This window comes from Rhinoraja longicauda, chromosome 1 (assembly GCF_053455715.1).
Source record: "Rhinoraja longicauda isolate Sanriku21f chromosome 1, sRhiLon1.1, whole genome shotgun sequence".
In the NCBI taxonomy this organism is placed as follows: Eukaryota; Metazoa; Chordata; class Chondrichthyes; order Rajiformes; family Arhynchobatidae; genus Rhinoraja; species Rhinoraja longicauda.
In genome coordinates this window covers 121,241,968-121,265,361 of record NC_135953.1, presented here as the reverse complement: position 1 = coordinate 121,265,361, position 23,394 = coordinate 121,241,968, and the positions used below count along the sequence as shown (strand labels likewise).

Genomic DNA, 23,394 nt, shown 5'->3' with positions numbered 1-23,394 from the left:
TTAATATATAGATGTAGCAGGGGACTGAGCAAAAAGCCTTGGTGTTCCTGTGTTAATGGCTATTGAGGAGGAAGTGTTGTTAATTCGTACTGATTGTGGTGACAAGACAGGATGCGATGAATTAGAAGGGAACCTGTAGATGGTGTTTTCTCATGCACGTGCTGACCTTTTGAGATATGCTGTCAGAATCAGTGAAAAGGTACTGCAGCGGTATAGTGTGTAGATAAAATACATTAGAGCTTCAGTGTGCCAGTAGTGGAGGAAAGGATTGTTTAAGATAACGAATGGGGTGGTAAGAAGGCTGTTTTTTCCTGGATGGTGTTGAGCTTCTTGAGAAGCTTAATTTACCCAACCAAGTGGAAAGTATTTGTGCAGAAAAGATTCACCAGGATATTTCCTGGACTTGTGGGCTAAGTTAAAGGGAGACCCAGTGATGCCACCAGGACAATTGAAAACTACAGAATAATGAAAGGCCTGGATAGAGTCGATGTGGAGAGGATGTTTCCAGTAGTGGGAGAGTCTAGGACAAGAGGGCACAGACTCAGAATAAATGGGTGTATCTTTAGAATGGAGATGAGGATGAATTTCTTTAGTCAGAGGGTGGTGAATCTGTGGAATTCATTGCCACAGACGGCTGTGGAGGCCGTCATTAGGTATTTCTAAAGTGGAGATTGATATGTTTTTGATTAGGAAGTGTATCAAAGGTTACAGGGAGAAGACAGGATAATGGATTGAGTAGGGAAAATAGATCAGCTATGATCGAATGGCACAGCAGAGTCAATTGGCCGAAAGGCCTAATTCTGATCCTATGTCTTATAATCTTATAAAACTGAACACAATGCTCTCACAAACTTCTTGTACAACTGTAGCATAATGTTCCAACTTCAATATCCAATTCCCTGAATGATGAAGGCCTACATGCTGAAAGCCTCTTCACCGCCCTGCTTACCTGTATCTCCAATTTTAGGATCCCTCTGTATTACCACAGTCCCAAGACCCCTACTATTCATTGTGAAGGATCTGCCCTGGTTTGGCATTCCAAAACACAACACCTCACACCTATCTGAATTAAACTCCATTCACCATTCCTTGGTCCACTTGATTGGCTGATCCAGATCCTGCTGCAATTCCTGATAACAATTCTCACAGTCTCCAATACACCTACTTTAGTATTATCTGCAAACCTATTGATTATGGCTTGCACATTCTCACCCAAATCATTGATATAGATGATAAATAGCAATGGGCCCTGCGCCGATTCCTGAGCACTTCACTAGTCACAGGCCTCCAGGTCCAAAAACTAAACCTTCCACCATCACCCTCTGTTTTCTGCCATTAAGCAATTCTGTATCCAATTAGATCTCTCCACCCATCCTCCCATCTCTCCCTGGATTTCATGTAGCCTAACCTTCTAGGGCAGTCTACCATGCAAAACCTAACCAAAGGCCTTGCTGAGATCCATATAGACCATGTCTAAGGCCTGGCTTCATCAAAATTCTTAATAACTAGTTCAAAAACTTAATCAAATTTGAAAGACAAGACCTAACATGTGGAAAACCTTGCCAACTATCCCTAATCAGGCCCTATCTTTCCAAATGCATGTATATATTATCCCTCAGAATCATCTCCAGTAACATTCCTGCCACAAATATTAGGCTTTCTGGTCTGTAGTTCCCAAGTTTTAAAGCCCTAAACTAGAGTTATAAACACGTTAGCCATCCTCCTGCCTCCCAGCACCTTATCCATGTGTAACAATGATTCACATATTCTAAGGTCTACAGTGTCTTTGGATATAGCTGAACAGACCTGGAAGATTTATCTACCTTCATATGTCTTAGGACATTCAAGTCAAGAGTGTTTTATTGTCATACGTCCCACAATGAACAACAAAAAATGTTCAATATATTTTTTAAAAAGCAGACAAATAAAGAGACAGTAGTAGTGCAAACTCAAAAGTAATGTCCCCAAGTCTATATAGTTAAGAGCCTATTTGGAGGTTGTAGTGTTTAATCGACTGATGGTTCCAGGAACGAAGCTGCTCCTGAACCTGGACATTACAGTTGTCAGGCTGCTATGCCTTCTTCCCAATGGCAGGAGTGGAATGAGAGAGTGGTAAGGGTAGTATGGGTTGCTGGCTGTCTTTTTGAGGAAGAGAATCCTGTAGATCCCTTCGATGGTGGGGAGATCAGTACCTGTGTTGGACTGGGCAGTGTTCACTACTTTTTGCAATCTTCTTCGTTCCTCCGTGTTTACTTACCAGAGTTATACTTAAAATCCAAGGATTAAAGTATAAGATATGAAGGGTAAAAGTGTAGAAAAGGAAAAAGGAAGGCGTTTTGTGAACTGTTGAGTCTAGGACGAGGGAATCTAAGTTCAAGCATTGGAGTCAGATGTTTTTAGTGAAGTTAGGAAATATGCAGATGGTAGGAATTTGGAATCCCATTTCAACTGAAGAAGTTCTGCACTTTGTTCCCACTTTACGTCCAAGGCCTTCATGTGTGCAATGTTGTGCAAAATAGACATACCATGATCTTACTGGTGATCTTGGGCGCCTTTCCAGATCTGCCCTGGCTTTTGCATGCCAAAGACATACTTAATAAGACATCTGATGGTAAGGTGGACATTATTTTTTTTGATGTCCACCTTTTTGTGGTTGCAAATCGACTGCACAATAATGGATTGTCAGTCAGTGCCTGGGGTAAAGGAAAAAACAGACAAAACCACAAATTTGCATTGTTCATTCTGGCTGTCATTATTTTAAGAAAAGCCTACACGATTGACAGCCCTTGTAAAGAAGTTAATAGTGATATTATATAGGCATTTGTATGCTCCCAGTGGGTATAGGAATAGCAATTGGGCCAGATGCACATCTGGCTTTGGAAGTAATAGTATTAAAAGTTCTATTAACATTTAAGGTTATCAGCATCAGTATTTTTTTTTACTGATTGTTTACCCTACATATATATTTGAATGCTGATTGTGGGCCATTATCAAAACCACACGTGCTTTGTCCAAATATTTCAAGAGTTTCAAATATTTCAGGTGTTCCATGCCTCACTTTCAGGGCACAAAGCATATTTAGTTTTGACAATGATTCCTCAACCAATATCAGGACACAGAATTTTTTGAAGACTTTCATTTCTAAAGCCAGGAAACACTACTATGCGCCCAGCCCCATCCTTATTCCTATACCTACCAGATTTGGTCAGCTCAGCTACTGTCCAGCAAGCTATTTTGTGACATATTGGTGTTGCAAATCATTATGCTCAGGCCTTAAAACAATACTTTTTGGTCCATGTTAAGATGATGCCAAAGTGTCCCCTGCTATTACTACCATAATTTGTGCTTTAGATAAGTCCATTTAGAAAAGGATGAACCACATGTATGAAGATGGAGGAATATGACTATGAAATATGAAATATGGCAGGAAAATTAATGAAATTCCTGGATCATGGAACTTGATGGAAATGTCAACTGGAGGCAGCTGCTCCTAATCAGGAAAATAATATTAAATCTCAGAACATCGCTTATTTCTCACAGAGCTACTCCAGCACTTTGTATACACCAGCATCTGCAGTTCCTAGTTTCTACGAGGAAGAATATGTGGCCGTGGAAGTGACATTTAGTCAAAGCCTTCTTCAAAACTAGAAGGAAAAGAGAAACCACAAACCACAAAGCAAAACTACAGAGAGCAGAGGATCACTTCAAGCTTTCAATAGAGCTCTTAAAGATAGCGGAGTCAGGGGGTATGGGGAGAAGGCAGGAAGGGGATACTGATTGAGAATAATCAGCCATGATCACATTGAATGGTGGTGCTGGCTCAAAGGGCCGAATGGCCTACTCCTGCACCTATTGTCTATTGTGTATTGTTAACATTCCTGGAAGAGAATTGCCAGTGAATCAATAAATCCCTGCAGATGCTGGAAATCTGAAAAACAAAACCAGAAAACATCAAGTTTGTTGTGCATCCACAACAGATTGGCATTAAACACTATCATTGCCTCCAAACATCATCAATCTCAGGGATAGATACAAAGTGCTAGAGTAACAGCAGGTCAGACAGCATCTCTGGAGAAAAAGGATGGGTGACGTTTCGGGTCGGAACCCTTCTTTCTGAAGAAGGGTCTTAACCTGAAACGTCACCTATCCAGTTTCTCCAGAGATGCTATCTGATCCGCTGAGTTACTCCAGCACTTTGTGTCTATCTTCAGTATAAACTTCACTTCGCACGCAACAAAAGCTTTTCATTCTACCCTGGTACATATGACAATAAACTAAACTAAAATCTGCAGTTTCTTCCTACACATCAAACTCAGGGAACTGGGTATTTGCTTGTCCCTAGGCAATTGAAACCTCAACTTCCTCATCAGCAGACCATAAGCAGTAGAAATTGCCAACATTTCCTCTACAATGACCCTCGGCGCAGGGCACCTCAATACTGCGTCCTCAGTCCTTTACTTTATTCTCTCCATACCCATGACTGTGTAACTAGAACAGCTCCAATGCCATCTCTAAATTTGCCGACAATACCACTGGTGTTTGACGAATAACAAGCAAAGATAAGTGAGAGCACAGGAGAGAAATTAATAATCTGATTGAATGGTGCCTGAACAATAACCTTGCACTCAATTTTAACAAGATCAAGGAGTGACGAGGAAGGTAAAGCCGAGGATCCATGAACCTGTCTTCATCGACGGGACAACGATGGACAGATTCAACAACTTCAAGTTCATGCATATGCATATCCCTGCAGATCTGTCCTGGGCTCAGCACTTTGATACAATCATAAACAAAGGTTCATCAACACCTCTACTTCCTTAAAAGACTGAGGAGATTTGTTATGTCAAAGAACACTCTATTGAACCTCTCTATCAGTGTACGGTAGAGAGCATTATGACTGGTTGTACCGTGGTAATTTCACAGATTACACCGATTGCAGGGGTCGCAGATTGTGAGAAAGGCTGTCAAGGTATACAGCAGGATACCGATCAGCTACCGAAATGGGCGGAGAAATGGCAGATGGAGTTTAAACCGAGAAAGTGTGACGTGTTACACTCTGGGAGATCAAATGTAAGGGGAAAATATAGAATGAACGGGATGACCCTGAAGAGCATTGATGTATGGAAGGATCTTGGGTTCACATCCATAATTCCTTGAAGTGGCAACACAAGTAAATAAGGGAGGTCCAGAAGATAGATGGATGTGAAACTACAGTTCAACAAGAAGAGAGGTTCAATAGAGTATTCTTTGACATAACAAATCTGAAGGGTCTCCACCCGAAATATCACCCATTCCTTCTATCCAGAGATGCTGCCTGTCCTGCTGAGTTACTCCAGTATTTTGTGTCTATCTTCAGTGTAAACCAACATCTGCAGTTCCTTCCTCACACAAGAGGAGGAGGAGGAGGATGAGAAGGAGGAGGAAGGGAAGGAGGAGGGAGGGAAGGAGGAACAGCTGGAGGATCAGCTGCTGCTGCTGGAGGAAATGCTGGAAGAGGAGGAACAACTGGAGGAGGAGGAAGAAGAGAAGGAGGAACAGCTGCTGCTGGATTAGGAGGAGCTGCTGCTGCTGGAGAAGGAGCAGCTAGAGGAGGAGGAGGAGGAAGAGGAGGATCAGTTGGAGGAGCAGCTACTGGGTTAGGAGGAGCTGCTGCTGCTGGAGGAGCAGCTGGAGGAAGAGAAGGAGGATCAGCTGGAGGAGCAGCTGCTAGGTTAGGAGGAGCAGCTGGAATAGGAGAAGGAGGAAGAGAAGGAGGATCAGCTGCTGGGTTAGAGGGAGCTGCTGGAGGAGGAGAAGGAGCAGCTGGAGGAGGAGGAGGAGGAGCTGCTGCTGGAGGAGGAGCTGCTGGAGGAGGAGGAGCTGCTGGAGGAGGAGCTGCTGGAGGAGGAGGAGCTGCTGCTGGAGGAGGAGCTGCTGGAGGAGGAGGAGCTGCTGGAGGAGGAGGAGCTGCTGGAGGAGAAGGAGCAGCTGGAGGAGGAGGAGGAGCTGCTGCTGGAGGAGGAGCTGCTGGAGGAGGAGGAGCTGCTGGAGGAGGAGCTGCTGCTGGAGGAGGAGCTGCTGCTGGAGGAGGAGGAGCTGCTGGAGGAGGAGGAGCTGCTGCTGGAGGAGGAGGAGCTGCTGGAGGAGGAGCTGCTGGAGGAGGAGGAGCTGCTGGAGGAGGAGGAGCTGCTGCTGCTGGTCGCCGACTGATGATGTAAGAGGCAGGCGCCGGGTGGCGATGAGATGAGATGAGGGAGACGCCGCTGTCGAACTGCGAGCGGCAGCTCATCCTGCAGGCCATCGCCGACAGGCAGGTGCGGCTCAACTCAAGCCGGGCCGCGCGGTGTCGGTGTCGGTGTCGGGGGTCGCGGTGTCGGGGCCGGGCAGCAACAGCGCGGTTGCACCTCGTGTGCGCGATGAGATGCGATGGGAGGGATCAGGCAGAGGATGTGGGCGGTGTTTTCCAGCAGCGGCCTCTCTCAGACTCAGTGCTGGAACTGCGTTTGTTTCATTCCAGTTAGGGGGGACTTTGACCTCCCCCAGTTCCTCTCCCTGTATCCCTGCAACTTTCTCCCTTTCACAATAGTCCCACGTTGTCATCAACTTTACAGTGGCCAGTTCGTCCATCTGCAGGCCTCTGGCATGTGGGAAGAATAACATCCGAAGGCAGGATCAGGAACGGTAATACTGACGGCAGGATAGGGACAAAATGATATTCAAGTCGGGGGGGAAATCAACAGATCAATGTCATCAGGGGTAAATGCCCTTTTCTGCTGCAGTTAGTCCTGACAGCTGCATTCACCAGTTTGGTGTCAAGGGCAAGGTCTGAGTTCATACACTTCACCTCCAATTTCCATCCTGCCCTTAAATATACCAGGACTATCCGACATCTCCCTCCCGTTTCTGGACCTCACCATCTCCATCACAGGAGACAGACTAGTGACGGACATTTACTATAAACCCACTGACTCGCACAGCTATCTGGACTACACTTCTTCCCACCCGGTCCCCTGCAAAAAGTCTATCCCCTACTCCCAATTCCTCCGTCTACGCCGCATCTGCGCCCAGGGTGAGGTGTTTCACACTAGGGCTTCAGAGATGTCCTCGTTCTTCAGGAAACGGGGCTTCCCCTCCTCCATTATAGATGAGGCTCTCACTAGGGTCTCTTCTACATCCCGCAGCTCCGCTCTTGCTCCCCCTCCCTCCACTCGCAACAAGGACAGAACCCCCCTCGTTCTCACCTTCCACCCCACCAGCCAGCGGATCCAACAAATCAACCGCCAACATTTCCGTCACCTACAACGGGACCCCACCACTGGCCATATCTTCCCATCCCCTCCCATCTCTGCGTTCCGCAGAGACCGTTCCCTCCGTAACTCCCTGGTCCACTCGTCCCTTCCTACCCAAACCACCCCAACCCCGGGCACTTTCCCTTGCAACCGCACGAGATGCAACATCTGTCCCTTTACCTCCCCCCTCAACTCCAACCAAGGACCCAAACAGTCTTTCCAGGTGAGACAAAGGTTCACCTGCACCTCCTCCAACCTCATCTATTGCATCCGCTGCTCTAGATGTCAACTTATTTACATCGGCGAAACCAAGCGCAGGCTCGGCGATCGCTTCGCTGAACACCTGCGCTCGGTCCGCATTGACCAAACTGATCTCCCGGTGGCCGAGCACTTCAACTCCCCCTCCCATTCCCAGTCTGATCTTTCTGTCATGGGCCTCCTCCAGTGCCATAGTGAGGCCCACCGGAAATTGGAGGAACAGCACCTCATATTTCGCCTGGGCAGTTTGCAGCCCAGTGGTATGAACATCGACTTCTTCAACTTTAGATAGTTCCTCTGTCCCTCTCTTCCCCTCCTCCTTCCCAGATCTCCCTCTATCTTCCTGTCTCCACCTATATCCTTCCTTTGTCCCGCCCCCTGACATCAGTCTGAAGAAGGGTCTCGACCCGAAACGTCACCCATTCCTTCTCTCCCGAGATGCTGCCTGACCCGCTGAGTTACTCCAACATTTTGTGAATAAAGGTCTAAGTTGTGATTGACGTTAGAATCAACAATAGAAGTGAAACAAGGATTGAGGTTTGCTGAGGGGCTATGGGTGCAATTAAAACATTTTATTGGTAATAAGTTTAAGATTATTCTGTTCTTATTCTGGCCTTTGTTCTAACCATCTGCCTATCAAAAAACTTCCCTCGCCTGTGTCGACTCGTTACCTGCCATGCTTTGTCCAGCCTCTTCCTTTTCTAGCTTCCTTCCCCCTCCCTACAATCATTCTGAAGAAGGGCCTCGACCTGATAACCCGAAACATCACCTGTCCATGTTTTCCAGAGATGCTGCCTCACCTGCTGAGTTACTCCAGCACTTTGTGTCCTTTTGTGTGTTAACCAACATCAGCAGTTCATTGTTTCTATATTCCTTCCGCTGGCCATTATACGGCCAATTTTGGTGTTGTCTGCAGATTTGGTTATGTTGTTATTCAAATCATCAATGTAGATGACAAACTAATGGATCCTGCACGACTCCTGCCACTCCTCCTTGTCACTGGCCTGGTGTCTGAAGAAGAGAAGCATGGGGAGGATACAAACCACTTTTTGTATTAAGATAAGCAAAATATAATGGGATTAAATAGAATTTAACACTAAAACCAAATAATGAAATAAAGGAAAATGGTTTATAAATAATTAATAGATAGTTATGAACTAACAGTTGATGCAAATATCTAGGTCAAGGGTGGAAATTACGTTTTCCAGATTTGATCTTAAGAAAGGACATATAACGTGGCAAAATATGGATGTTGCCCCAGTGGAAAAGGTGACATAAGGGCAATAATAAGAATAGAATTGGAGAGCTAATGTCCTAATTACATCAATAACATTGGAGAAATTTTAATCAAGTAATAAGGAAAATTAGTGCAATATTCACAGGGAAATTGATGGAAGTAGTTTGGAAGATGAGTTTGTTGCATCCATTTGTGAGCAATCTCCTGGAGTAAATCGGTAATGGTTCTTAGATCCTGCAATGAATTAGATATCTAATATTTGTTGCAAGAATTCTATTGTAGAAGAGAGCCTACGTTCTATGGCTGTGCTCGGAAGTTACAGTTGAACATGACTGTGTGCTTTAACATTACTGCTGTTTAATTGGAACAGCTTGCAATTGGAATCCACTGTTTGGACAGATTGAAACCTGATTGGTTGAATTACCAAAAGGTACAGGCAGTACATGACAGACAGCCATTAGGCACACATGCTATATTGAAAATGTAAATTTGAGATACACATTTTTAAAGGGTAAGTATAACTTCTGGCATTACAGAATTATGTCGACCAGGAAAACTAGATGTGAATAGCAGTATTAGCAAGTAGGCTTTAGAGTAATTATTGGTTACAAGAACTGAGAGGTACCCATTCCTGCATTCTAATTCATAACTCAGGTAAATATACTCTGTTTTGGTGATTTTTTTTCCCCCTCTGATATTTTGTGAAATGAAAATTGAGGTGTGGGAGAAGAGTTCTATGTTCAAGAAAATATAAACAAACTTAAATCCAAGCTGTGACCTACCATAAATATTGGTATCAACTTTTGTTATTACATTGCTGTAAGCTGGCTAGTTTGTTTTAAATATAGTTAATGTCCTTTATTTTTGATCAACAGCGTCTTGATGGAAGGCAGACATATGATTATAGGAATATCAAGATAACATTTGGAACTGAATATGGCTGTTGCATTGTGGAACTGGGTAAAACAAGGTAACAATTATTTTATCAGAGCGAGCTATCATTCATTATTCTGGTCTATTTCTGAACCGTTATTCTTTACAGGATTAAACTTGACATTTTAAATGTTGGAATGGGTCATGGTGCACTACCTTGGTACCCCGTTGTTGCAGTGCTGTGGTATTGGATGAGTAGGTTTTGGTGTCCTCCCCTATCCTTTCTTACTAAGTGGTTGTGCTGCGTTGGAGAAACATTCAGCATTACAAGCTTCCTCCTTCCTTCTATTCTGTTAAGTTAAGAAGTTGAAGGAAAGACAAAGATGCAGTCTGTATAATCATGTATATGTTGGACCTGTTGCATGCTCCCTGTGATTGGTAACATCAATTCACGAAAGCTGTTTAAATTTTGCACTCCAGTTCTATGCACATGGAAAAGAAAAGAGAAGATGTGTAATTTGATGGAGGATTGGAAAGGTTAATTCGTAAAAGGGATAGGGCAAAGCAATGGGAATAGTAAGGGGAAAAAAGGGGTCCACGGGTATAAAAATGAAGAGTAAAATCAACATCTGAACCATAAACTTAGTTGAAGTCCAGAATCCAGTAATGCACTTAAACAGAAAATAATGTGCAGTTCCTCAAATTTAACTAGTAAGAACCATTGAGCATTGCAAGCTTAGTCTTTCTTTCTGTTCTGTTAAGTATTTCCAACCTCTTGAAGATAGACATAGAGTAACTCAGTGGATCAGGCAGCATCTCTGAAGAAAAGGAATAGGTGAAGTTCCGGGTCAAGTCTACCTATTCCTTTTCTCTGGAGATGCTGCCTGACCCGCTGAGTTACTCCAGCATTTTGTGTCTACGGTGTAAACCAGCATCTGCAGTTCTTTCCAACACATCCAACCTCTTGAAGTGCCAGGTCGCAAGGAAAGCCAATCCCTACTTATTTTCAGTGGCAATTCAAAATGACATCCATCTGAAGATGTAGAGTGGTTCCATTTAACTCAATTTCAAAAGATGTACATCTGACAATACAGAGCCTCCTTGATACTGCACTTTAACATGATTGATATTGATATTTTATCATCCTGCTTTATTTTCAGGAATAAAGTAAAAGATGCTTAATTGGTTTTCAACTGTGATTTCAGGGTCCTTGCACAAGTATCATGTGAACTTGTTACTCCTAAACCTACTCGGCCGACAGAAGGGATCATCTTCTTCAATTTGGAGCTCTCTCCAATGGCATCTCCTGCATTTGAACCCGGCAGGTTAGTTTAGCAGGAATGAAAGACAACTATTGTAAATTTCTAGTAACCAGTATTTTGTTTCCAATTCCAATAATGTTTTGTTTCATTCTTGAATGTGGAAAATGTTTTTGACTATCAAATTTCACCATCAAAACTCAGTTAGGAAATTCCATGCAAACATGTATAGTTAATGTAGAAATCTCAGAGTTATTGTTGGTGATTCAAAAGCTTTTCCAGAGTGTGTGCTCCTCTACCTTTTCCTTTGGATTAAATTGACTTGAATTCAAACAATTTAGGAATCAATCTCAAGTTAAAATTTTGTGCATTTTGCATTAATTCTACAAGTACTATCTCGTATTTACTGCTTGGAAAGACTCTACAATATTCAGAATTTGAGAAAAACAAAATAATATTAAATGTTGATGCATGATATTTCAGAATTTATTTATTACACAAATATTCTGATCTTCATGTTGCCCTCTTTAGCATGTTTACATAAAATAAAAATTGTGCTTTTTTGACCTGGTGTGGGACCTGCAAAATCTAACTAGTTGCTCAGGCATCTTGAAAGCATCATAGCTGCTCAGTAGCAGAAATCCTTTTGAACATATTTTACAGAGTGCTTCTCATTTATGGGAAGCTGCCTGTGGGGAGGGTGCTGTAGTTTCAGCAGTCTACTCTTTTGAATGAGGATAGTTTTGTGTTTTGGTATACCTCTTTATCACTGTTTGTAAAATGACTGGCGTGGTCTTTTTAAGTGATATCATAAAATATTATCCCTTTTTTTTTTGATTTCCAGACAATCGGAGTTGTTAGTTAAACTGAACCGCCTGTTGGAGAGATGTCTGAGGAATTCAAAGTGTATAGACACAGAATCCCTGTGTGTTGTAGCAGGTGCAAAGGTGAGACAAATTTGTAAGGGGCTTTCTGATTGGAATTTGAGGACTTGTATCTTAAATTTGTTCTCACTAACTACTCTTACTGCTGAACTAGACAGTAATTTACATGGTAGAGAGAGGGATTTGTGACTTTGGCTGAAGTACAACTCAATATATTAAGACATTGCGAATGACCATTAAATTTTTTCACGTACAGAAATCTCCGTATAGGTGACTTGGTTTAAGTTTCCCTACTGTGGTGCTGCAGTAGAGTCGCTGCCTTACAGCACTAGGGAACAGGGTTCGATCCTGACTACGGGTGCTGTCTGTACGTTCTTGTGACTGCGTGGGGTTTTTCCGGTTGCTCCGGTTTCCTCCCACGTTCCAAAGATGTGCAGGTTTGTAGATTAATTGCCTTCTGTAAAGCAGGAGTGGGGATGCAGACCTCCACAGGCAGGCCAAGTACAAATTTTCCTTAGTGTGTAGGATTAGAAATAGAGTACGGGTGATCGCTGCTAGATGCGGACTCGGTGGGGCAATGAGCGTTTCCAAGCTGCAAGCGTCAAAATGCCTAAAGTCAAGTCAACGCCTTGTAAAAAACTGAACGATTTGGTGAGAGTGTACGGGAGTTATATATTCTCTACAGACAACTGTGTTTTTTTGCAAAGTATGTGAGAAAGCAGTGAATTATGAGAAGAAATATTTCGTCTCCCAGCATGTACAGACAGCTAAACACAAATCGGCGGTAGAGAAACTGAAGGCGGGAAATACTCAGCTTGTCTCCTCACTACATTTACTGCTGGCTCCAGTCGCAAATCTGAGTTTTCGAGTGATCTGTGTAAGGCATTCATTGATGCTGGAATTCCACTGTGGAAATTGGAAAACAAATCTCAGAGGTTTTATAGAGAAATTACACAGAGGAACATATACCGAGCGAGTCATCATTACGGAAAAATTATGTTGCCAGCAACTTCGACATTGTTTTGCAGAAAATTAGAGATGAAGTTGCATGCAACAAAATATGGATTTCAATAGATGAGACAACCGATGCTGTGGGGAGATATGTTGCCAATGTGGTCATCGGTACACTGGAGGCAGGTTAACCATCAAAGGAGTATTTGTTGACATCGGAAGTATTGGAGAAGTCAAACAGCTCAACTATGGCTCAGTTGTTTACATCTTCACTTGCTGTACTTTGCCCAGAAGGTATAAAACACGAGAATGTTCTTCCGTTTGTGACCGATGCAGCTCCGTACATGAAAAAAGCTACTCGTGCTCTTAACGTTTTATTCCCCAAAATGTTGCATTTGCTCACGGACCCCATAGAATTGCTGAGCACATACAATAGCTAGTTTCCAAATGTTGATCGCCTAGTTTCCAATGTCAAGAAAATCTTCCTCAAAGCACCGTCACGTGTGCAGTTGTTCAAGGGAATGGCACCCGAGATTCCGCTACCTCCTCAGCCCGTTTTGACTAGGTGGGGTACATGGCTCTCTGCTATACTCTACAATGCTGCAAATTTTGAAAAGATAAAATAAATCGTCAACTGTTTTGAAGAAGAAGAATCTGCTGCAGTCAGGATCATCAGTGAAATCATGCAGAAAAAGTCCCTCCACCGAGATCTTGTGTTTATTGCTTCCAATTTTGCAAACTTCCCACAAGCTATCACTTCCCTTGAGAAATGTGGCGAAACATTAGTGAATAACTTGCAGGTTTTCAACAAAGTAACTGACGATATTCGTAAAGTCCCTGGCGATGTAGGTAAAGACATACAAGGAAAATGGGAGAGAGTGATTTTAGGTAACAAAGATCCTGAAGAAATACAAAACATCGCTAAAGTTCTCAAAGGTAGTTGTTATGCACAAGATATCAACATGAATATAGAGTCTGTAGCTTGTTTCGGGTATATACCAGTGACCTCAGCTGGGGTAGAAAGAAGTTTTTCCACAACTGAAGCATATTCTGTCTGACAGACAGCATAGTTTAACACCAGATAATTTGAAAAAATGCTGGTAATTATGTGCAACCAGGCAACTTTGGTCATTTAATGTAGTATACCTTTATATTATCATTTTTAACCATATTTTAGTGGTGGAAATACATGCGTTTTTATGTATTTTTTTGTCAATAAATGCCTTTTTCGTGCTTTTTTTGTAATTTTATTATGCCTATTTGCCTGCCTATTTCAGAGATTTTTAGCGCCTAAACATCCTGGCTCTAATAATGGGTCCACTAATGATTCCAAAGGGAACTGCAATTTTTCAGTCATTTCCAGAACTTCCAGCAATATTACTGCCGATACCAAATTTATTTAAATGTTGAATTTTAAGACAAATAATTTAAAAATGGGTGCTTTATATGCAATATCTGTGTTGTTTACTTTTAATAGCATTAACATTGTACCAAACTATAACTGCGTTTTAAATTTATTTTATGTTCGTTTAGATAAAATCACAAGAATTCTTCTGAACGTTAGCTTAAATGATGGGTTCTGCCTCAGAACAGGATGTATGTTTAAACTCAAATCTTGAACTTGAGGTGCACGTTTGGAGCAGCACACAATGCAGCATTGTTTCAAACTCTTTCTGAAGGATACTGAAGATCTTATGTTTGTCATTGGATTGTACATAGAGCTCATTGTTGGAACCTGGTATTGCTGGGATATCCCAGTATTATGCAAGGAGATCCTGGTCTTTAGTCCCATGCTAGCCATTCTTGGCTGTGGATCAGAGAACCCATTCATCCGTGAAAATAAGTAGGTTTTCTATTATTTAGTGTTTATTTTAAAACTTAATTTATTCCCCTGCACAAGATTTAATTTTGAAATGTTTCAATTATTATTTATTATAGCTTTTAAATACATCTGAATATTGGAGACATTTAAAAACTTGGAGAGAAAAAGGGATGCTGTGGTTCTTCCCAGCTTTGCCTCCATGTCATGTGTTCATGGCAGTTTGCAGCCCAAATTGTTCCGGTGGTCTTGCTGACTGACACAGGGTGCAGAAGGTCATCTGCATTGGCCATCTGCATCGGACCCAGGAACATGCAAGTTGGTATGAACCATGAAAGCCAATGCTGGGCAGCAGTCCAGATTCAAGAGATCATCAGAGTTGCTAGATCCTTACCACAGCAGTGACTAAACAACTTTTGCAATTTTGTGGAAGGAGACAAAGTGCTGGAGTAACTCAGCAGGTCAGGCAACATTTCTGGAGAACATGGATAGGTAATGTTTCGGGTTGAGACATTTCTTTTGCTAATTTGTATTGTCATTGTAATTGCCTTTTAATTCTAAACTAGATCCACATCCTTTCAGAAACACCAAGAATACTTTAGGGCTTGTATACCAAAGATGTTACTCAGTTTTGTCTATTAGGGTTTTAGAACAGGCTTTACTTGCCTTACAAAGGCTCCCGGGATGCCACGTGGTGGCAGAAGGCTCCCGAGATGCTGCAGAGCTGGGAACCCACCCAGGAGACCTGGTGGCCGGGTGAGGGAAGACCCAGCGAGCTGCAGCCTGTAGAGGGAAGCCACCGAGCCTCCCGCAGCTGTGCGGGGCGGCTGGCCTGGCTCGCCACCACGAAGAAAGACCCAGCGATTCCTTTGGATTCTCTTGTGTAATGCCTGTATTATGCTTTAATTTTTTTCTTTGCTGTTATTTCAGGTGTGGCAGATTCGTGTAGACTTGCACTTGTTAAACCACGATGGCAACATAATTGATGCAGCAAGCATAGCAGCCATTGTGTCACTGTCTCACTTTAAAAGGCCAGATGTGTCAATCCAAGGAGAAGAAGTCACTGTAGTGAGTATTTGGAAACCTTTCATAATTATGTTCCACAAGGAATTATCCATGCATCATCACAACCACCCCGACCCAGACAGCTTTCCTATCTCATCCATCTGCTGACTCTTGATAACATGGTCAATAACACATTCAGTCTCCATTGTACCACTAAAATCACTGAGCTTCAACTTATCACCACTTCACCTCTCCATCATGCTGATAATAATGTTATAATGTGCTGTACATCTTTCTACTGCTGAGTCCTTCTAATACATCTTTGACAATAGCAAAACACTTGTCTCTTTCTTACCATAATAAACTTGAGGTGAACCAAAACTCTGCGCTATCACAATTCCCGTTTGTCCATAGACCTCTTTGCAAATGTCAATGTTTGACTCACTGTAACATTGTTGCGTATCAGGCTATCTATATTAACAGTCTCAGCGGGTATTGTTTTCAGGTTCAAGCCAGATCAATGAACTAATTGAAGGGTTTCAGGAATGTCAGTAAAGAAAGAAAAACAGATTGTAAAAGTCCCTATATAAATGGTGCAATGAAGTATCTTGCAGCTAAAGTAGTTTTGAAGTAAAATAGGAAATGCAGCGGGCGATTTTTGCAAGCAGCAAGATCCCATAATGGCACTCTGACGATTATTAGAGATGAACCGGAAACTCGCATTATGCGCATTGAGGCATTTGAGGTAAGAGGCATTTTCATTGAAAATTCCTGGAGGGCTTGACCAAGGAGGTGCAGGGTTGGATGTTCTAATGGTTCTGTTGTCTTGAAGCAGGGTTCAGTCTCTAAATAAAGAGTCAACCAGAGAGAGAAATTACTTCACCATGAATGTAGCAATCTTTGGAGTTCTCTGTCAAGCTTCCATGCTGTGGAAGTTTGTGGCTAAGTATGTTCAACACTGCGATTTATAGATTTTTGGGGTTTTAAGCAAAACAAGTGACATAGATAGAGTAAGTGCAGGAAACTGGCACTTAGGTAAAAAAACAGCCACAGTTACTGAATGGAAAGAAGGCACAAGGAACTGAATAGTGTGCATTTGTGGAGGAAAATGGAAAGTTGACGTTTCGGGTTGAGTCCCAGTCCATCTGAAGATGTCATCTGTCCATTTTCCTCCACAGATGTTGCCGGACCTGATGAATTCCACCAGAGACTCTTTTTGTTGGTCTTATAAGATTTCATAATTGGTCCAATAAAGCTTCTGTCAATAATCACCCTTATGTCTGCTTGATAAATGTTGGTGGTAATATTCTTTCGTAGTGAATCTTGTTGTTGTTAACAGTAATGGAATGTGAATATAAAGTGTCTCTTACGTGGTATGTTAAATCTGCCTGTGTCGTCTGTGCCCATCACCATCTTTCTAGGGCAATGCTCCCCTTAGTTACATTTACACTTAATGATTCTGATATTTATTAGCCTTTCACCAGTCTTTTCACAAATGAGAGATCATAAAAAAATTATTCTGCTAAATCTTTGTATCCAAATCCTGATCAAGTTCCACTGAATCAATACTGTTGTGGTCATTCATGATACAGACAACTTTGCTTTTGAAATTATCACCCTCATTTTCAAATTCCTTTGCATTTGTAGTTTCCTTCGGACGTTCAAACTTCCAAGGTATCGACATTCCTTTAATTCTTGATGCTTGCAACTCATCACTCCACTATTAATAGTCTTGCCTAGACCCTAAGTTCCGAAACTCGTTTTCTAACTTTCTGACATCCAGCTGTTTCTACTTCCTTAAAATGTGTTTATAACATTTCTTTAAAGTTAATTTGACCAGGCATTTGGAGAACTGTAATCCTTGTGTAGTTCAACATTAAATTGTGTTTGACATTAAGAAATAGAAGTAGTAAGAATACATACACCTTATTTATCATTCACTAATATTGTGCTTGATCTTTTATCTCGAGTGAAAATTTTAAAATAGCAACTCTCTTAGTTTCTAATATGTATAGTTGGCCAAACAAAGGGTTGATGCAGCAAGAACATAAAGGTTGATATTTTAGACATGGTTCAGATAAAATCAAGGCAAGTTCTGCTGGTTGCTGTCAAGAAATCGTATATCGTGGTTATAAGGATACAGGAATGACACCAGATTATATAGATCCTGAAGCCTTTACCCAGCACCTTCCTACCCGTTAACTTAGTATAGTTAATCTATATTACGTGCATAAATATGTAAGTGTAGACGGGATGGTTAATAAGTTGGCAGATGGCATCAAGATTGCTGGGGTCACGGACGGAATGTGAAGAAGCCTATCAAAGTGTACAGCGGGATATAGATTAGCTGCAGAAATGCGTGGAGAAATGGCAGATTAAGTTTAATCTGAGCAAATTGCATTTTGGGAGGTTAAATGTAAGGGGAAAACAAACAACTAATGACTTGACCCTTAATAGCCTTGATGTACGAAGGAGTCATGGGGTCCATGTACATGACAGTGGCAACACCAGTAGGTAAGTGGTAAAGAAGGCAGATGGTATGCTTGGCTTCATTAGTTGGGGCATTGAGTAGAAGGGTCAGGAAGTCATGATGCAATTTTATAAAACTTTGGTTAGGCCGCATTTGGAGTATTACGTGTTGTTCTGATCGCCCCATTGCAGGAAGGATTTGGAAGTTATGGAATGGGTGCAGAGGGGGTTTATCAGAATAATAGACACAAAATGCTGGAGTAACTCAGCGGGACAGGCAGCATCTCTAGATTGGAGAGTATTAGTTATAGGAGAGGATGGATAGACTTAGATTGTATTCTATGGAATGCCAGATGTTATGGGGAGACCTGATAGGTATATAAAATTATGGGAGACATAGATAGGATAGATAGAACCTGTTTCCCAGGATGTAAATATCAAATACTAGATGGCATAGCTTTTAGATGCAAGGGGCAAAGTTTAAAGATATACAGGGCAAGTCTTTTACACAGTGGATGGTGAGTGCCTTAATCACGCTGCCGGAAGGTGGCATTTGAGAGACTTTTGGATAGGTATGTGGAAATGGAGGGATATGATTATGTTCAGGCAGATAGTTAAGTACATAATGTTCGACACAGATATTTTGGGTTGAAGGTCCTGTTCTTGTGCTGTTCTATGTGCTGTAATGTTGTGTTCTACATACTGTAACTAATAATCTAATTGTGATGCTTGAGTTTGCTGATTTGATGGATGTGATTAGGAACGCCCTCTTTCTAAAACCTTTTCATTGAGGTGTGGTGTCCATCAGTCGCAGCTGCTGTGTGTCTGCTGTTACGGATATTGTCATATAATCTTTTTGTTGGCAACATTCATTTATGGTACTTGAGAGAATCTAATGAGCATAAGGAATAGGAGTAGAATTAGGCCATCTACTCCACTATTTAATCATGGCTGATTCATCTCTCCCTCCTAACCCCATTCTCCTGCCTTCTCCCCATAACCTCTGACACCTGTACTAATCAAGAATCTATCTCTGCCTTAAAAATATTCATTGACTTGGCCTCTACAGCCTTCCGTGGCAAGGAACTCCACAGCAGAATCAAGGAATATGGGGAGAAGGCAGGAATGGAGTACTGATTGTGGATGATCAGCCATGATCACATTGAATGGTGGTGTTGGCTCGAAGGGCCGGATGGCCTACTCCTGCAACTATTGTCTATTGTATCTATGTATTCACCACCCTCTGACTAAATAAATTTCTCCTCATCTCCTTCCTAAAAGAACGTCCTTTAATTCTGAGGCTATGACCTCTAGTTCTGGACTCTTCCACTAATGGAAACATCCTCTCCACATCCACTCTGTTCAAGCCTTTCACTACTCTATGTTTCAATGAGGTCCCCCTCATTCTTCTTAACTCCAGCGAGTACAAGCCCAGTGCCGACAAACGCTCATCGTAGGTTAACCTAATTCCTGGGATCATTCTTGTAAACCTCCTCTGGACCCTCTCCAGAGCCAGCACGTCCTTCCCCAGATATGGTGCCCAAAATTATTCATAATATTCCAAATATTCCACTCAGCTACATGAAGTGGCTGAGTGCATGACTCAGATACTGGTGGCAGGCATGTGATGCATAGCCTATGGTCAAATATGTGTGTAGTTTCCTGCAGACTTGTATGCTGTTAGTGTTATTCGAGCGTAAGGACAAATATATATTTAATTTTGACGTTACAATATGGATATTGCTAACCTTAAGGTGGGATGTGCAGTATTGCCATGTGGTGATAATGGCACAGTATTTTTAAAGAAGTGATGGTGTGAATTTTTGCAGTGAGAAAAATTAAGAGGTTTTTCCTGCAGTTATAATACCTTATGATCATTTGGCTGCTTGGGATTATCTCCTGATTCTCCTTTTGACGGATGTCTGTTCCCTTGGCTACTTTGCCTGAGTGCTCTTAGTAGCCAGGTTGAATACTGTGAAGCATCTGGAACTGTTTGGGTCGGTACACTGCATTGATTCAGACAACAGAATGTCATCTTGAGACAGTAGATGGTATTTTCCACCAGAGCCCTGGTGGTTTGGACACTTCCTCTTAAAGTATTAGAAACTACTTGAGTAGGGAGTTGTGTTTGTTGTTAAGGATCCAAGTCTGACAGCACAGAATGGCCTGGAGTGAATGTGAGCAAACTTCCTGGGGAATAGATGTAACGTGAGAAATTCCACTTGTGGTCCATAAATTGAAGCCCTTTTGATCAACATCCAAGTGCTCTAAGCTCTACTCATTTGGGGGGAACTGACAACTCTCCATACATGTGAAACTATGTCCTCCACTGAGATAAAAGTAAAGGAAATCCTTTCTCTTATTTACACGTTGTCCTGACTGTAGAGGATCAGTGACCTGTGATGCTGCTGTGTTTGGCAAACTGTGAGATGTGCTGTAGGTTGGCCCAGAATGAACTTGGGCAACTGAAGGTGACAAAAACTCTCACAAAACAAATCAACGCATTTGGCTGCATATCTGTCTGCAGATTGTCTCCTGTTTCAGTGATATTTCCTTCAGTTCTTCTGAACCTAGGAATATATTGTTCTTTGGCGAGGTCAGTATATGAGTGGGTCCTTGTTCCTTTATATGAGTGTAAGGTTTTTGAATGCGTGCTTTTCGCTGCTCCCTCACTTGTCCGATCTGGCCTGACTCAGATTATAGTCTTAGCAACCCCAATGTTAAGTAATTTACAAAAGTCACTTTTTAAGTAAAGATTTCGTTTAGTTGAGAGATACAGCGCGGAAACGGGCCTTTCAGCCTACAGAGTCTGCGCTGACCAGCGATCCCCATATATTAGCACTATCCTACACACTAGGGACATTTTACAATCTATACCTGTCAATTAACCTACAAACTTGTACATCTTTGGAGTATGGGAGGAAATCTGAGCACCAGGGGAAACCCCACGCAGTCACAGGGAGAACATACAGGCTCTGTACAGACAACACCTGTAGTCCGGATCGGACCCGGGAATCTGGTGCTGTAAGGCAGCAACTCTAATGCTGCCTGACCTGCTGAGTTACTCCAGCATTTTGTGAATAAATACCTTCGATTTGTACCAGCATCTGCAGATATTTTCTTATATTAAACTTTAATGCTGCACTACCGTGCCATCTCGTTTTTTTCTAAATGAGGAAATCAATCATGACTGATCTATCTTTCCCTCTCAACCCCATTCTACTGCCTTCCCCCCATAACCCATGGCACCCTTACTAATCAAAAATCTGTTAATCTTCGCCTTCAAAATATCCTTTGACTTGGCCTCCATTGCCATCAGTGACTATAGAATAATCATTGCCTGGCACTGGAATCTCCAAATTATTATAATAACACTGATAAACATAGGTGAGGATTAACGTTCCAGGATATCCCACCATTAGTGGCAGTCCATTTTCCAGATAGTGTAGTGTTTAACTCAAATAATCACAGCAGTGTTTCATTTCTGGTAGAAAATTGCAATGGCCATTCAGTATAATTTCCAGACAATAGTCTCAAAGCCTGCTTACTTTCCATTGCATTCCTCTATCTTGAAAGTAATTTTCTCCTTAATTACATTTACCCTCTTCAACTGCCTTTCCTATCTTTCTTCAGTCCTTGGAGGCTGGCATATTTAGTTTCCAAGCTTGACTAAGTTATAACCAGGTAATGCCTTCCATGTTTATTCTCAAGATGAATATACACCTGAATTCTTATCCATATTTTATATTAAAACTATTGTCCAACCTCTTTCAGAAGTAACCTGTTCTAGCTGTACAGTTCCATTGTGTCTAATACAGGTGTCGGAGTACCGTGAAGTTGACCTCCTCTTTCCCACATCCACCACTGTTGCAACATATTCCCAAACCAAATCTTATCCCCAAATCTTGAAGACTGGTCTTTAGAAATCTAACACCGTTATCTCTGATTTATCTTAGATTGACACTGAAACATTTTCAACGTGCAATCAACGTAGCACTTAAATTAACATCTTGGCACATATCTACTCCAACACTAAACAATCCTTTTCTACTTTCAGAACATTACCTGAAGAAATTTAATGAGCAGATTGTAATTGAGACTATTTTACAAAGCATTAAGTATCGCTACTGCCATAGTTATACTTGGCATATTGAAGATTTTATTTTGTCTTTATTTCTTACTGATAAACTGCTGTCATTGCTTTGCATGGTCAATTGAAATCTTTCGGATAATACTTAATGTGTTCAACCAAATTTCTGTCTCTTAGTATACCACGGAGGAGCGTGATCTGATCCCATTGAGCATCCATCACATGCCCATTGCAGTCAGCTTTGCTTTCTTTCAGCAGGGGTGAGTACAAAAATTAAAGGTGTTTTCTTTCTTGCACTTTTTGCTCTGTTTGGAAATCATTTTAGAATGTGGAAACATGCTGTGAAATCAGATGTAGAGATAAGATGTTCAACAGCAGCCAACATCTAGTTAAAGCAACTTGATCTACCATTGTATCAACTCTGAATAGGATCTTTGTCTACTCAGCGACATTTGGCATTTCTGTCTTTTTCTGTTGAGAAAGGATCTGAGAGATTCTGTGGATTTGGAAATGGTCATAAGTAGTATATTTCTCTTGCATGTAAAAATAGATGTAAGATTTAGGACAGAGTGCAAGGGAAACTTGGAGAAAATACTGTGAAATGTAGTTTTGAACAATTGAAGTAGAGACTGCATCAACATTTAAGGAACCATCCAATTTGTTGAAGGAAGCACAAACAGGAATTAAGACTGTTTCCTTGTAACTAATACTCTTATGTCATAGCACCTACCTGTTAGTAGATCCAATTGAACATGAGGAACGGGTCATGGATGGACTCTTGGTGATTGCCATGAACAAACACCGTGAGTTGTGCACCATTCAATCCAGTGGTGGAATTATGCTCCTAAAAGAACAGGTCAGTAATCAGTAAACTTGTGCACTTCTGTTATCAAACAAGTCTACAAAGAATGCAAAAAATCTAAAATCATTTCCACATGCTGTAGGTTAATTGCTACCCAAATTAACACTAGCACAAATTAGGGTGGCACGGCAGTGCGGCAGATTAGTTGCTGCCTTACGGCGCCAGAGACCCGGGTTAGATCCTGACTACGAGTGCTGTCTGAACGGTGTTTGTACATTCTCCCCATGACTGCGTGGGTTTTCCACGGATGCTCCGGTTTCCTTCCATTCCCAAGACGTACAGGTTTGTAGATTAATTGGCTTAGGAAAAGATTGAAAATGATCCCTAGTGTGCAGGATAGTGCTAGTGTACAGGGATCGGTGGTCGGTTTGGGGTCTGTGGGCCGAAGGGCCTGTTTCCATGTTGTATCTCTAAACTAA

At 41.9% G+C, this 23,394-nt stretch overlaps 1 protein-coding gene across 1 annotated transcript in view; it reads left to right on the top strand.

Annotated features, from left to right (window-relative positions):
• Window positions 1–6,137: 6,137 nt before the first annotated feature.
• exosc9 (exosome component 9) overlaps window positions 6,138–23,394 on the top strand; it is a 26,155-nt gene continuing 8,898 nt past the window's right edge. Inside the window, exons 1-7 of the mRNA XM_078405615.1 lie at window positions 6,138–6,293; window positions 9,639–9,733; window positions 10,842–10,961; window positions 11,740–11,842; window positions 15,480–15,617; window positions 22,291–22,373; window positions 22,837–22,969. Of these exons, the coding sequence (XP_078261741.1) occupies window positions 6,228–6,293; window positions 9,639–9,733; window positions 10,842–10,961; window positions 11,740–11,842; window positions 15,480–15,617; window positions 22,291–22,373; window positions 22,837–22,969 (738 nt within the window). The 5' untranslated portion in view covers window positions 6,138–6,227. The remainder of the gene's footprint in view (window positions 6,294–9,638; window positions 9,734–10,841; window positions 10,962–11,739; window positions 11,843–15,479; window positions 15,618–22,290; window positions 22,374–22,836; window positions 22,970–23,394) is intronic.